Source organism: Etheostoma cragini, chromosome 12 (genome assembly GCF_013103735.1).
Source record: "Etheostoma cragini isolate CJK2018 chromosome 12, CSU_Ecrag_1.0, whole genome shotgun sequence".
Classification (NCBI taxonomy): Eukaryota; Metazoa; Chordata; class Actinopteri; order Perciformes; family Percidae; genus Etheostoma; species Etheostoma cragini.
The window spans coordinates 24920207-24934782 of NC_048418.1; the positions used below are offsets into that span (position 1 = coordinate 24920207).

Genomic DNA, 14576 nt, shown 5'->3' on the forward strand with positions numbered 1-14576 from the left:
CTGTCCACCAGAGGACGCTCTACAACGTCCCTGTTAGTGTTGGCGTTGCATAGTCTGTCCACCAGAGGACGCTCTACAGCGTCCCTGTTGGCCTGGTGGTTTTGTGATATGTTATATGAGTTTAATAGGAGCTCTTTAATGCACCCGCACCTGCAATTTGTCAGATATGTCATGCTATTTTTTGCAGGTTTGTTTTTGAAAAGATGTCTCTGTTTTTCTGTTTCTCCACATACGGCCCTGCAACAGGTGCATTTCAGAGAAAATCAATCAACATTTCTCTCTGCAGCCTACAGGTGTGTCAGGGCTGAGCAGTGCTGGCCTAAAGTCTCATTTGTGAACTAGGGCGACGAAAAAGCCATTTGCTCCCATGAAAGCTGCTTTCATTGTTCTCTGTGACTGCGGCCAGTGACTCCGCTCGCTGACTCTGAATGATGGGACCGTCGGCTGAATGAATGCACTGATCTGGCAACCCTGAGCTGCCACATTTGTTTGTACATTTGCCTGTGAAATGGTTCTCCTTGACTTTAACCCTCCTCTCATTTTCAAAGTTTCTATATCAGACATTTGGATTTCCATCAACCAAATTGCCCAAAAGTAATGCAAGTAATCAGTTCAATGCTTTCATTGAATTTGGGGTCTTTCATTCAATTTCACCGCATTTGAATTGTTTTGGTTCACAATAGTATCATGACTCAACTCTGACATGTACAAAGATCATCCACTCATCAAATAAATCATAATTTCTGTGTTTTATTTAACTTAAAAACTAGATCTAATTCAATATAAATGAGATTTATTGACCATGAATTCCAAGAATTGTAAAACTAGTGGTAACAAGTTGGTATTAATGATTAAAATAATGGTGGTAGTGTGGAAAAAAGTGTAAAAAAGGGACAAAACCAAAGACAACACAAGGGTTAAACAGGATAATAGGTAGGAAAAGGGAAAAGAGGAGAAAAGATAAAGACAAAAGATTTAGATCAGATGAGGAGGAACAAATGAAAGAAGAGAAGAGTAAACATGGGAGCAGATTGTGTCTCACCTGGTATGAAGTCCATGATGGGGTCGGCCGCTGTGGGGCCTCCCACTGAAAACAGATGGCACAGTCAGAGTGGGGTCAAAGGTCAGGTGCCTTGGTCCCGCCCACACAGATGCCAACACATTCTCAACACACCTCCGTTTACAAGATAGCAATAGAGCGCTTTCATGTCGTGGGTTGCACGGCAATTCAGAAAAGAAATACTGCTGTTTTCATCTTTGGATATGAATGTTTTTTTCAGAATACTTTCACAGTTCTCACAGTTTACATTCGACTGATTTGATCAAATGTGGCAGTCAAAGGCAAGATAAAGGAGAATTTTCAACATGGATAGGGCAGCTTGATTTTGAAGTAGAAAGTTAAACAGAAAAATTCAACTCCTGTCAAAACCTATACAGGGAGAGGGAAGATAAGGGAGAATATTTTATAGTGTTAGTCTAACGAGAGTCCCTTCTGTCAGTCTCAGCAAGATATATTATAGACATGAAAGAGATGAGTGCCACAGGATGAAGTCAAAGAAAGAGAGCTTTCATTTATCACTTCTTCAAACAGACTGACAGACTGACACAAATGATGTTCTTTCAAATACGTTTTTTGGCATTTTACCCTCTATGGTTTTGCATTCAAGCTAGGGCTGCATGATAGGAGGAAAATAAGGCTGTTGAATAAAGGTAGGTGCTATAAATAAACAGATATTAAAGTGTCCACAGTTCTGCAAACATACAACAAACTGCTTGTTGAAATTAAGACAGATGAAAGGAATTAATTTCCAACATTCTTGAACAAAGGGAACATTGAATTGAATATAAAAGGCACCACAAAAAAATTACAGTTTCATTTTAATGTGCAGTTTTCTATTGATATTTTCTTTTGACTAACACTAAAAATATTTTTTAAGTGTCTATTGCAATATGTCACAGCCTTTCGTGACATGTACGTTATATTGCACCAGTTGATATTGCCATGGCGATAAAACCCTGATATACTGTATTGTGCAGACCTACTTCAACCACATTGTCGCTTAGTTTTCGGCAGTACTACGTGAATAAAATCCTAATCCCAGACTCGGAGGAGGGTAGGAGGAGAGTATGTGAGTTTACCCGTCACTGCGTTGTAGTCATCGGGAGCGTCGGTCTCGGCGCCACAGTCCTGGTGTCCTTCCTCGCAGTCTGGGGACAGCGTGGTGCCGGGGAAGGTGATGGGCGCCGTGGTGGTCGCTCCAAACGTGGTCATGGGAAGCGTGGAGACGATGTCTGTGGTGGGAGGGGCTGTAGTTGTAAAGTCTGGACAGGGAGATGGAGAAAAGAAAAGGAAAATGTTCATTTCCTTTTATGTGGCACATATTACAAAAAACAGTGTTACATGTATGAAAATTGAAGTAAAAGAGACATGCAATCCCAGAAATCCCACAAGGGGATTGGCATGTTGGGTTGCCTAAAATAATTAGATAATTAAGGTAGCATATAGAAAATAAAAAACAATCTATGAAAAAGGGACAGAAGTAAGGAACAATTAGTGCGCCAGGATAGCACAGTTGGTAGAGCGGGCGCCCATATACAGAGGTTTACCCCCCGACTCAGCGGGCCTGGGATTGACTCCGACCCTTGGCTGCATGTCATCCCCACCTTCCCTTTAGTGTCTTTAACTGTCCTCTCAATAAAGGCCTAAAAATGCCCCAAAAATTATAATTAAATTAAATTTAAAATAATAATAATAAAAACCCAACAGGTGGCTATAAGGCTGTCCAATATTTGTCCCCACTGCCATTTCTCTTACACACACACACACACACACACATACACACACGTGTCTGGATTTTTCTGGAAGATTGAAAATTGAAGATTGCCTCTTGTTTCCTATCAAGAACCAAAGTAAGAATGACAGAAATCTCTTGTATCTTGTCAAATTCTACCACACAGTGTGATGTCTGGTGATGTGTTTTTTTATGGAAATGAAGCAAATTGAAGTTGAATTAGCATATGTAGGCCATGTAAAAATCCCAGATGGTCTGCATGTAATTAAACTTTATAAGGAGACGCGTTTGCAGCGTTCTGAGTGGGACGGAGGCTCGCTCGCACAACAGCCTGGATGTAAGTAGATGAATTAACTCAAAGCTTAAAGCTGCAACCAGCGGAGAGGAAAAAAAGAACGCTGATTAAACAGCTGAAAGTGATCTGCAGGCGGGCCGTGAGCTTGTTAATTTCTCTCTTGTGAGCGTAGGTTGGCATCTCGATGTTTTTGTAGAAACAGGAAGAGACTTTTTTCACGCGACAAGGCTCTTTGTAGACTCAACCGAAACACTTTTGACACGGAGCTGTTCAATAAATCTCAATGAACTACCGGTTAAGTGATGATGATCTAAAATCTAAAAAGTGCTTAATATCAACTTTAGTACAATTTGATTATTTAATAGCATGAAATCAGCTTGTTTGGCTGATCCGAGCACTTGAGGTCAAAGCTTAATCATTATGCACATTAGTGGAGAGATGAAGGGCCTCAGTGAGCATCAAGGTACGAGAAGGCTGTGATTTGGATCATTGGACATGATTGCTAATGAGTATGTCTAAGCATGTGGTAAGATTTCTGTGGGCTTGTCTGTATCTTTTAAAGGTCCAGTGTGTAGGATTTTCTTCCATCTAGCGCTGAGATCATATATTGCAATACACTCTCTCGCACCACTCAGTTCAAAGTACGTATCACAGCTACGGTAGCCTTCAGGTTTCAAAAAGCTTCTTGCTCTTTTCAATATCCTTTTTCTTTTTTTGTGGGCGAAGAAGAAGACTTCTGTTCCTCTGGGGCCGGGAAGCGACGACCATTAGCAGCATCATGTGACAGCTAAAACGTGAAAGGCGGAGCAGTATGTCCTGTATGTCCTTCACTGGCTAACGTATTTCAAAATGGAGCATGAGTGTCTACCCCAGTTCATTGGAATGCAAATGTCAAGCCAATAGGAATCCTTGGAATTGATGGCGGTGGTAAATATTGATGAAAAAGTTTTTGAACGGACAACACCGATTTGGACTGGATAATGAACAACTACACACATTACACACTGTACATAAGCTGCCTATCTGAGAGCTTTTGAATTTTTGAGGTCCCCAAAAACTTGATTTTAAGGTTTTCAGGAGCCGATTAAAGGGTCTCTATAACTTATTTAAACTTTCTAACCTTTCCTCCTCTTATTTCATCATCCTCTCTTCTCTTCTCTCTCTCTCTCTCACACACACACTCAAACACACACACACACACACACAAACACGCCCTTCTCTCATCGTCTACTCTGCAATCTTGCCTGCTGTGGCTGATCCTTATCGTTCTCCCTGCAAGGCAACCGGACACTCAAACCCCCTTCATCTGTTCCTTCCTCACCTACTGTGGGAGGTCGAGCCCTCCTCTCTCTCTCTCTCTCACACACAAACACACACACACACACACACACACACACACACACACACACACACACACACTCTGGCCACTGCTGCAGTAGAGATAGTAGCCTGCCATGGCACGCGTCAGCTTTTCACGTCCTCGCTCTCTCTCCCTCTCTTTCAATGCACCAATTCGTGCAGATAAGCAGCCTGAAGTGTAAACAGTTTACTGTTTAATGACTGATTGCTGCTTGGCTGACTGAGGCCAAACACACACACACACACACACCCAAAATTAAAAAATGAAAATAAAGAAATACATATATAAAAATATAAAAAATGAAAATAGGAAGCATGTATAAAAGTAAGACAGGTCTAAGTATATGCATGGCTACATATATACATATATATATACGTATACATAAACATCCACACACATATAGACCTAAATACACACATATATTCACTGCACTTCTGCAAAAATATTATTGTATGAAACAGATGTATACAACGAACATAACATGGTCTTCATTGATTCTTACATACCAGGGATGATTACATTAGTACTAGTATTATATGGGGGGGTGGGGATGGGGGTGCGGTCACGGAAGGCTTGTATCATGTGGATGCGCCGACAGTGTTGTTGTCATTACTTAGAATTCCTAATGGGGGGGGGGGCAGAAACTACGCACTATAGCTGACGGATGTTACTGGAGTAGCTTATATCATGCACCATTCAGGAGACATGCAAATACTAAAAGACTTATGTTCTTCATGAAGAAGAACATAAGTGGTGGTGTTCTAAACTCTGGTGGTTTCATGAGGACTGTGATTAACTCGCCCAAGACAATTGTGATTGCCAAAAAACCAGAGCACATTGTTCTCCAATCCTGGACTACTGTGTGGACTAGCCAGATCCTCCTCCACAGAGCTGTGAAGGAAGGTCTGGTAATGCGAGACTAAATCACTGCAGACACTCTGTTGATGAATTCAAACTCACCGTCCAGGTCACAGCCCAGCAGCTCCAGGCGGAGCCCCAGGCCCTCGTTGGTGGCTCTCTCCGGGTAGATCCTGACGAAGCGGGTCAGCAGGGGACCCATGGACCTCAGCTCTGGGGTGTCGTGGTTCTGATTCCCAATGAATATCTGAGGCAGAAGACAGAGAGACATGTCAGGGCCTGATTGGACTTCACATAAGTTGAACCAGTGGTCAAGCCAATTAAAGAACTAAAGATTCTAACAAAGGGCTTGACATTGAAATATAGCGAAACCTCAGGGGAAGATGTTACAGGACAAAGTATTGAACAGAGGTTCATATCCATGTCCATCAGTCCATTAATAACACAACAATTTTGTGTTATTATTATGTAATTCTTTCATCAGAAGAGAGATCTATATGTAATTTTAGACTGTATGTCATTGAACATAAGCAATTCTGAGGCCTTGAAATAGTTTTTCCGTCAACAGGTAAATGATAACATGGCGCCCATCCACAGGGCCGACAGCAAAATCAACAATGAGCTGTTCTGTTCTGATGTTAGTCTGCTTCTGATCAAGCATCGGTCAGTTTGATAAAAAAATAAAATAAAAAGCTGAAACAAAATGAAACAAAGACCAGAGCCAGGAAATCAGAACCAGAGTCGGATCCTTTCATTTGTACAACATGGAAGACGCACAGATGAAAATAGTTTCCGTCACACTGGGAGAGAAGTGGTGGGAGACCAAACACCAAAAGCCCCCCCCCTGTCTAAAGGGCTGAGGTTTCCTCTCGCCTGATTCATCACAGGCTGCAGTGTGGCATTATGGGGGATGTAAACGTGGAATTTTAAAGAATACACCAAAATATGAGTCTGCAAGGGAACAGTCTCTTTAGCTATTACCAGTTGTGTTGTTGTTGCATTATTTACTGGTGTGTGCGTGTGTGTTTGTGTGTGTGTGTACACTGTTCTGTTTTGTGTGTGATGTGTGTTTCTTTTAATGCTGCTTTGAACATGTTAACTTTATATGTGTATCCATACTTTATATGAATAAGTAAGAAGTCACATGATCAGTGTAAAGCGGTAAAGCACCAACCCCACACACTTTCCAAAAACAACATTTATGCGCGCCCCCTCCCCCCCCACACACATACATTCACACGTTTGAATTTTGTTCAACGTGTTTGATATTTTACTTATGCGTATTAGTAATGTGTGTATTTTCTTATACATAGTTATGTACTATTCTTTCTGGAGGAATTTATCAGTATGATCAACTGAATTATTCCCTGGATTTTGTATCATCCCAGTCTTTAACTATATTTAGAAATGATATATGACATACTGGTATTAGAATGGTACTCGGTATAGGCCGATACGCAGGTTCAGTTATTAGAATCAGTATCGGGAAGCAAAACATGGTATCGGACCGTCTCTGGTGTGAGTGCATGTAGAGTAGCAGCCAGGGCCTCAATGAGTCTTCCTGCCTCGGCTTTTGAAGAGGTTTTTATAAAAAGACACAGCAAACAGGGCAGGGAGGATGAGTGAGGAGCGTCTAGATCTCCGTCTGCAGTAAATCAGCAGGATCGGGACAGCCAGCCTCGCCCTCCACCCTGCCATGTGGAACACATAGAGGAGGACGTCGCACCAACGAGGCCAGCTGCCGAGAGGAAGGACAGGAATTTCCTCTCCAGGATCAGAATGAGAGCCACCTCAAGAAGAAGTTAGAGAATGAGACGGACTGTTGGGGTCTAATGTTTTTTTTCAAATCTCAACATGGTGTCATTCAATGCATTAGTTTAACAGTTTGAGTAATGTTTAACTAGTGCATTGCATGACACCATGTTGGGTGTGTGTACACCATCAGGACCATATTTTGTCTGGTATTGTACATCCTGACTGTGTTTATTTGTATATTTACTATGACTGCAGCATGGGATAAGTGCCCAAGAAAAATTTCCCTCGATGTGGGACAATAAAGTTAATCTTCAATCTTAAAATCAAACGGAACAGTACCCCACTGTCTCCTTCACATTTTCTGCTGATGTTCCATTACTGCTCATTCTAACTAGTGAAAAGGTTTCAGGTGAGATATTAAAGACAAAAAAGAAAAACCAAAATCCTGTTCAGTGTTCTTTTATAGAAACCTGATAATGGTAATATAATTAATCCTAAAAAAAACACTTCTTATCAGCCTTATCGTACATTTGCCTTTTATTGCTCTTTTATAGTTTCCATTTTTACTTTTATTCTTAGTTAAGTAGTATATACCTCTTGTTATCATAATAATAATATATATATGTATTTTTTTTTATTTATCTGTACTCATTCTGTCTTGGGTTTCTGCAACACCTGAATTTCCCCTCTGGGGATCAATAAAAGCTTAACTTATCTTATACCTTTGATTGATGGTCTGATAGATTTTCTTTCCACGTGAAAAACACACAGAGGAGGTGACTAGCCTTTTTTTAGTCCTTGGCAGTGCCTGCAGTCTTCCTCTCAGACTGCATTCCGCCCTAACAACCTCCAACCAGATGAGAGGGCAACCTCTATAAGGCTATTTCCTTTTGTAATACAGATTAGTTGGTTAGCCATAACGGTTCCAATACCATGTTTCCTTTGGGTGCAGCAAAGCAGAAAAAAAGAAAATGAAAAAGAACAAAGAAAATAACAAAGTTGGGCTTTACATGACCTTCTCTCAGCCCCTTCAAATAAGCCTGAATAAGATTCATTAAAATACCTAAATTATAACAATAAGCGTAATATCACGTGTCAGTTAAAAGTAATGTTAATTCACCAAATATAAAGTGAAATCTCGCGACTCGTGTAATCTTTCCAATTAATCCGGCTCTGTCTACACTTAATATGATTTGCTTATACAACAACTCAATTTGAAAGCTTTCCTTAGTGTCAAGGTTTTGTTGCGATCCAAAGGCATCCAACAAACAGCAGACAGAGTTCATATGAATAGCAGTCTAGGAATTTTGTGCCAAACATTTCGTTCCAGTAGCTGCGTTTGCGGCCCGCCCAGCGGCTGTCTGATGGCCTCCAGGGATTTCCAGATTACAGTAAGAGGAGGTTTACTTCATGTCAACAACATTGGATCTGTCTCCTGTGTAATTTACTCTCTGTTAGTCTGTGTGTTTCCCCATACTGCCTCTGAAGGAGACAGAGAGCAGGGATACAGGATGATGAAGAGAGAACTGGAGAACGGGGGAAGGAGGAAGAGCCAAAAGGAGTTGAAAAAGTGGATTGAAGTTCATGTAAGACCTTTTACATCCTAAAATGCTGTAAGTGCCTTCTTTGTTTGCTTTTAAATACATCTACAACTATTTTCAACAAATGTGAATCTGAACCCCTAAGAATATAAATATATTCATTTCGCTATACTACAGGCAAAAAGGACAAGGAAGGATTGGAAGCAAATTGAGGTACCTACAATTGGAGCTTGGATCAAGAATATGGTGCAATGCATGTCCATGGAGAGTCGGACATACACATCTATCGAGAGGAATATTGGAGGTGTATGAGAAAATCTGGAGGCCATTTGAGGATTTGAGAGGGGACTTGCTACTGTGATACGGTCACATAATTTGAAAAATGAATAAAAAAAGAACTGCGAAAAAAGTTATTACGGATAAGTGAAGCAATTTTTTTTTACAACAAATTGGTGTTGCACCAATTCTAAAAGTGCCACTTACAGTACAGGATTGGGTTCCATAAATCACATACTGTCAAATACACAATCACAAAGCCTGACAAACTTATGGCTGATACAACTTTCAGAGCAGCACAGTAACAAGTGTCCGACTGTGTTGGCAGTTGATCTGATAAAGAGTCGACACTTGTCATCCAACCTGACCTGGCAACCCGTCCCTTGACCAGGGCTAAATGGGCGTCAGATACTACCTAGCACAAACTAACATCCTTAAAAGCCAGACATCTCTAATGGATGGGCATTTAAACATTTAATATCCAAATGTCAGACCAACCTTGGGCTTGGTGGTGTTGTCCTCCTTAATAATGGTCCACTCGTCTCCGTCCAGGCTGTGTCCCACCTTGAACCTCTTCATGAAGACGTTCCTGTCGCGGTGTTTCCCTCCTTGGATCAACACGCCGCTCACCATCTTGTCCTGGCCCAAGTCCACCTGCCAGGGAGGACGAGGAAGGGAAACAATGCTTGGTTTGACTAAATGACAAGCGGAACAGGCAGACAGACAACCTGAATCTCACTTGTAAAAGTCAGAATAAACCTAATATTGACCACGTTTCATTTACAGGGATTGTTCAGGTGCCCTCAAAAAGTCTTTTCAGCCGGATGTCCATCCCAGTCCTCTGTCTCTGTGTTGGCGTTCTAACCTCAGGTGGATTTCTAAGGACTATAGTTACTGCGGGGTAAATCCAGACAGCTAGCTAGACTATCTGTCCAATCTGAGGACTATGGTTACCTGGTCCTCAGATCTCTGCAGGGTAAATCCAGACAGCTAGCTAGACTATCTGTCCGATCAGAGTTTTCTCTTGCACGACTAAAACTAAGACGAGATGATTTTGATTGGTTTAAAGAAATGCCAACAAACGAGAGCACGTTTTTCTCCCATCACAGAGGAAGGTGTGCAATGGAAGACGTGTATGAACCCCACCTGTAGCCACTCGTTTCTGAAGGGCTGCTTGGTTTGCTGCCCGGTCCAGCCTGATCTCCCCGTCAACAAGCGGGCATTTTCAGCCACCCAGCTCCGGTCAGCGTACGACGAAGCGCTGATCTGAGCGTCTGAGATCTGGCCTGACACCATCCCCAGCATCCCTGAACAGGGGTAGTCTGTAGAGAGAGAGAGAGAGAGAGAGAAAGAAAGAGAGAGAGAGGGAGGGCAGTGGTGGGTTAGAAACTTTTAAAAGGCGTACAGTATGATAAGAAAGGCTACTGCCAACCTTATCATGCTTTAGTCAGCAGTTTCACTCGATGTCCTCTGGGCGCTGCTGCAGTGTTTGAACTCAAGAGTTAAAACACCAGAAACTCATTTATCATATCTGCGAGGATGCTTGAATATGAAATAATGTAGGGGTTTGTGTATATAAATATGTATGAGGTAGAGCTGGCCAATATGGGAAAAAAATCTAATATCATGATATTTTTGACCAAATACATCAATGTCAATAATGTAGGGTCGACTATTGGTGCTTTCACAAAATATCTACACAATGAAAGTTCTGATAAATAATGTGGATACAAACAATGAAACAGCTAGTAAGTCTGGTAAGTTTAGAAAATGAAATCACTTTACTGTGATGCAGCCTTTTAAACCAGGAAAAGACAACGCTTGTGTCATATCTCGATTTTACAATATCCAAAATTTAAAGCGCCCATATTCTGCTCATTTTCAGGTACACAACTGTATTTTGAGGTTGTACTAGAATAGGTTTCCATGGTTTACTTAAAAAAAATATATATATATTTTTGTTGTACCGCACATTGTAATTCCCCCTTGCGGAATTGATAAAGTATACATTATTATTATTATTTTTATTATGAATGAGTCCTGCCAATGGAGAGCTTCAAGATCCAACATCTTGATGTGGGTCTGGCTTGTCAGGCTAACTGAATATACTTCAATACGTACATTTTGCATCCATCCATCTGAGAATCACCCTTACACTGACAATTTACTCTAATTGTACAGTGACAATATACTGGGATAGTTACTGAATAATTGAGAGACATTAGCTATACTTTTTGTTTTTTTGGAATGAGAAAAGGTAATAAACTCTAAATGATGTGAACACAATGGTCTAGTCTCTGGGAGCCAAGTTGAATCCTTTTCCACAACAAGCTACATCTAAAATCCGGATCCAAATAGTTGTGGTCTCAGTGTGGTATTAGTATTTGACAAATGCTTCCAGACTTATATCTGGGGCTTAACAACAGCTCCTGAGAACGTTCATTCCTCCACAATGAGACTGTACAGCTACTCAGTGCTCTTTATGGAGGCCCCCTACAGTACTGCCTGTGTATGTTTCTGTGCTTAGGAATACAAATCGTCCCCCCAGGGGTCGAAATTAAGGGTTTAAATGAGCAAAAGGGAGCTTGTCTTTCCTGCATTTTATTACTTTTTTATTTAAATTACAGGATTTGGATGCATTTAGTTTAGGATTACCTACAGAAATGGGGTAAAATGTTGGTTAAAATGAAGTTTAAGGTTACAAGTTTGGGAGTGAATGAGAGTTCAGTACTTGCACACCACACACACTTTCCCAGTTGGGTCATTATCTCTCCTGAATCACCTGTCTAGCACTCTGCACCCTGTTTTCCGATGAGTTAGAGCTGAATATCTCTGTTATGGAGCGCTCCTGCTGAGAGTTGGCTGATATTATGTTAGAGGAGGAGTAATAGTGCAGCATGATTTTCCTCTGCTCCACCGTAATGAATAACGGTGTCCTTCTGCAGGGGTTTGCGCTCGCCATGGAAGCAGTGATTATTTTAAATCAACAGAGAGCAGCAGGAGGTTGTCATCCGCCAGCCAAAAAGATGTTAGTTTGATTCACGATGTCCAAAAGTGAGAAAATTGTATGCATCCCAGAGTTAGGAGAGTGCACGTAATGTCTGTAAAAGAACATTTGTCTTTGTAAAATCTAGTGCTGCCAAATGACTAAAATGTTTTATTTCGATTAATGGCATCAATGTCATGGTTGTGTCATTTTTATCTATTCTAAATGTCCCTTGATTTCTTTTTGTCCCATTATTTTTTCTCATTTAATGCTCTTATCAACATGGAAAAGTGGTTCGACTTGATTTGTCAAATGTTTTATTATTAAAAACAACATTGGCATACAGTCTACTGCAGTGTTCAAGGCCCCCCCACTTCCCCCAGCATATAGCCTACTGTAGTGTTCAATTTCACGGGGGGGGGATTGGCGTCTCGCGCTCGCCATCCACTCAAAACGTACCGTTACTACTCTTTGGCGGGCTTTGGTGTGCGGCGTGTCTGTTGTTTTGTTTCCGGTCTAGCTAGATCCGAAGGGTGTTGTAGTTTTTCTAACGTCACTAGTTGTTGCAACAGCATGTGAAAAAAACTGCAAAGTTTGCTATGCCAAAAAGAACGTTAATCTGGCAATAAAAAAATGTACGTTGTTAAAATGGGTTTGTGTTAACACCGTTTACACGTTTAACTGACAGCACTAGTACAATCGTATAAAACGTTTGACAAAGTTGGTATTGCAGTTGTGAAAGTAAAGACATAGTTTAACATAGTAACTTTGTATAGGCGAAAGTTCACAGATTGTTAACATGTATTGTTTAAATTTTGATACATTAAATAATATACATTTTTGGATGGAAAATTGTGAGCTTTACTCTTGGTTATCATTTTCTGTTTACCAAAGCCTAAGCCAAAAAGGGAATTTTCCGAATAGTGAGTGCATTTATCATGTGTGTGTTTAGTGTGTAGATATGACAATCATGACATTACATGCTTAGATATATATTATAAAGTAAAAGTTGTGGCTGTTATCACATGGCCTGGACACAAAGCATGTGTGTGTGTTTGATTGGAAAATATTTAACATTTAACTTTAATGATCCTTGTGAGGACTAGGAAAGTTAATTTCAATGCACAAAATATGTGACTGAATTGTGACTCCAGTGCCAGTTACTGCAAAACATTAATCAGTGCATTAGGAGTGATCATGCAGACTGTGTGTGTGAGTGTGTGTGAGTGTGTGTGTCGGGGTACCTGACGTTCTGCAGCCGTAGATCTCAAAGCGCATGCAGATGCCTTGCTCCCAGGACATGGGGCGCACGCGGATGTAGCGGGCCAGAGTCTGTTTGGGGAAGAAGGAGCGAGCCTCGTCTGTCGGGTTGTGGTTCCCCTGGAAGATCTGAACACAGTATTACAGATTAGTACTTCTGCTACTGCTTTACTTCTTCTTCTGACTGTTGCTGCCACTGATGTTTGTTTATTAAAACTGCCACTACGAATAATACTACTACTACTACTTTTACTAACACTGCCACAACAAATATTAATAATACTTTTACTAACACGGCCACTATGAATATTACTACTACTACTTCAACTAACACTGCCACTGCGAATACTGCTACTACTACTTTTACAAACACTGCCACTACGAATGTAACTAACTACTATTACTTTTACTAACACTGCCACTATGAATATTCCTACTACTACTTCAACTAACACTGCCACTATGAATATTCCTACTACTACGTCAACTAACACTGCCACTACGAATATTACTACTACAGTGTATATACTTTAACTTAAGTAACATTTTCAATGCAAGACTTATACTTGTAACAGAATATTTTTTTACAGTGTGGTATTAGTACTTTGACTTAAGTAAAGGATCTGAGTACATCTCCACACCACTTCCTTACCTTCTGCTTGGAGCCCTCCTTCATGGTGACCCAGTCCTCCCCGTTGGAGCTCAGGTCCACTTTGTAGGCGCGGACGTAGTAGTGCTTCTTGGTCTCCTTGGAGATTGCTCCCTGCGTCCCGATAGCTGTGACGTATCGCAGAAATCCCAAGTCCACCTGGAAACACAGGAATGACGAGGTCAACGGAAGAAATCAGACAAAACAAAAAGCAAAATCTGGACCTTCTGGTACTCATATGACAAAAATAAAATCATGATTTGATTAATGAAATTAATGAAGTTCAAAATTTATTTAAAACTAACTTATTAATTAACTTAAAATTAACTTATTTTTTTGAATGTACAATCTAGAAAACAATCTGTATAAGAAAGTTGGGAACCACGGGCCTCGAGGTAAAAGAAGTAGATCCAAGTGATCCAAAAATCCATAAGATATGCTTTCATTCTCAGAACTGTCAAACAGCTTTTAAGAGAGGAAATGAAAGCCTGAATATGCAAAAGTAAAATAAGTAAAATCATTTTTGAAGCCTGATAAAATCCCAGGCTGCTCCTTACGATTGTGATTGTCCGAGGCGGATTTTAAAGTGTCAAAGTCTGTAACTGCATCAAAAGGAAGAAGAAAAATGTCCTCAAGTTTTTCTACAAACAAAATACAATATGAAAGTTTAATGAATTGCTTACTCCCAGCTTCTGCATAAAGAGCCAAACCTTTTTTTGTTTAATTCAACACTTGCTTGCACCATGATTCACTTCAAACACATGAGAAACAAGAGGCTCAGATCTCATTAATTTTACCGTGATC

General features: G+C 40.6%; 1 protein-coding gene across 1 annotated transcript in view; it reads right to left on the minus strand.

Moving 5' to 3' along the window:
* The window catches only part of LOC117954738 (neuropilin-1a-like), a 79162-nt gene that overhangs the window by 8287 nt on the left and 56299 nt on the right, over positions 1–14576 (minus strand). The window contains exons 7-13 of the mRNA XM_034888700.1: positions 13776–13931; positions 13108–13252; positions 10024–10199; positions 9376–9531; positions 5408–5552; positions 2140–2322; positions 1043–1087 (exon numbers count right to left, since the gene is read on the minus strand). Coding sequence (XP_034744591.1) covers positions 1043–1087; positions 2140–2322; positions 5408–5552; positions 9376–9531; positions 10024–10199; positions 13108–13252; positions 13776–13931 — 1006 coding nt within the window. The remainder of the gene's footprint in view (positions 1–1042; positions 1088–2139; positions 2323–5407; positions 5553–9375; positions 9532–10023; positions 10200–13107; positions 13253–13775; positions 13932–14576) is intronic.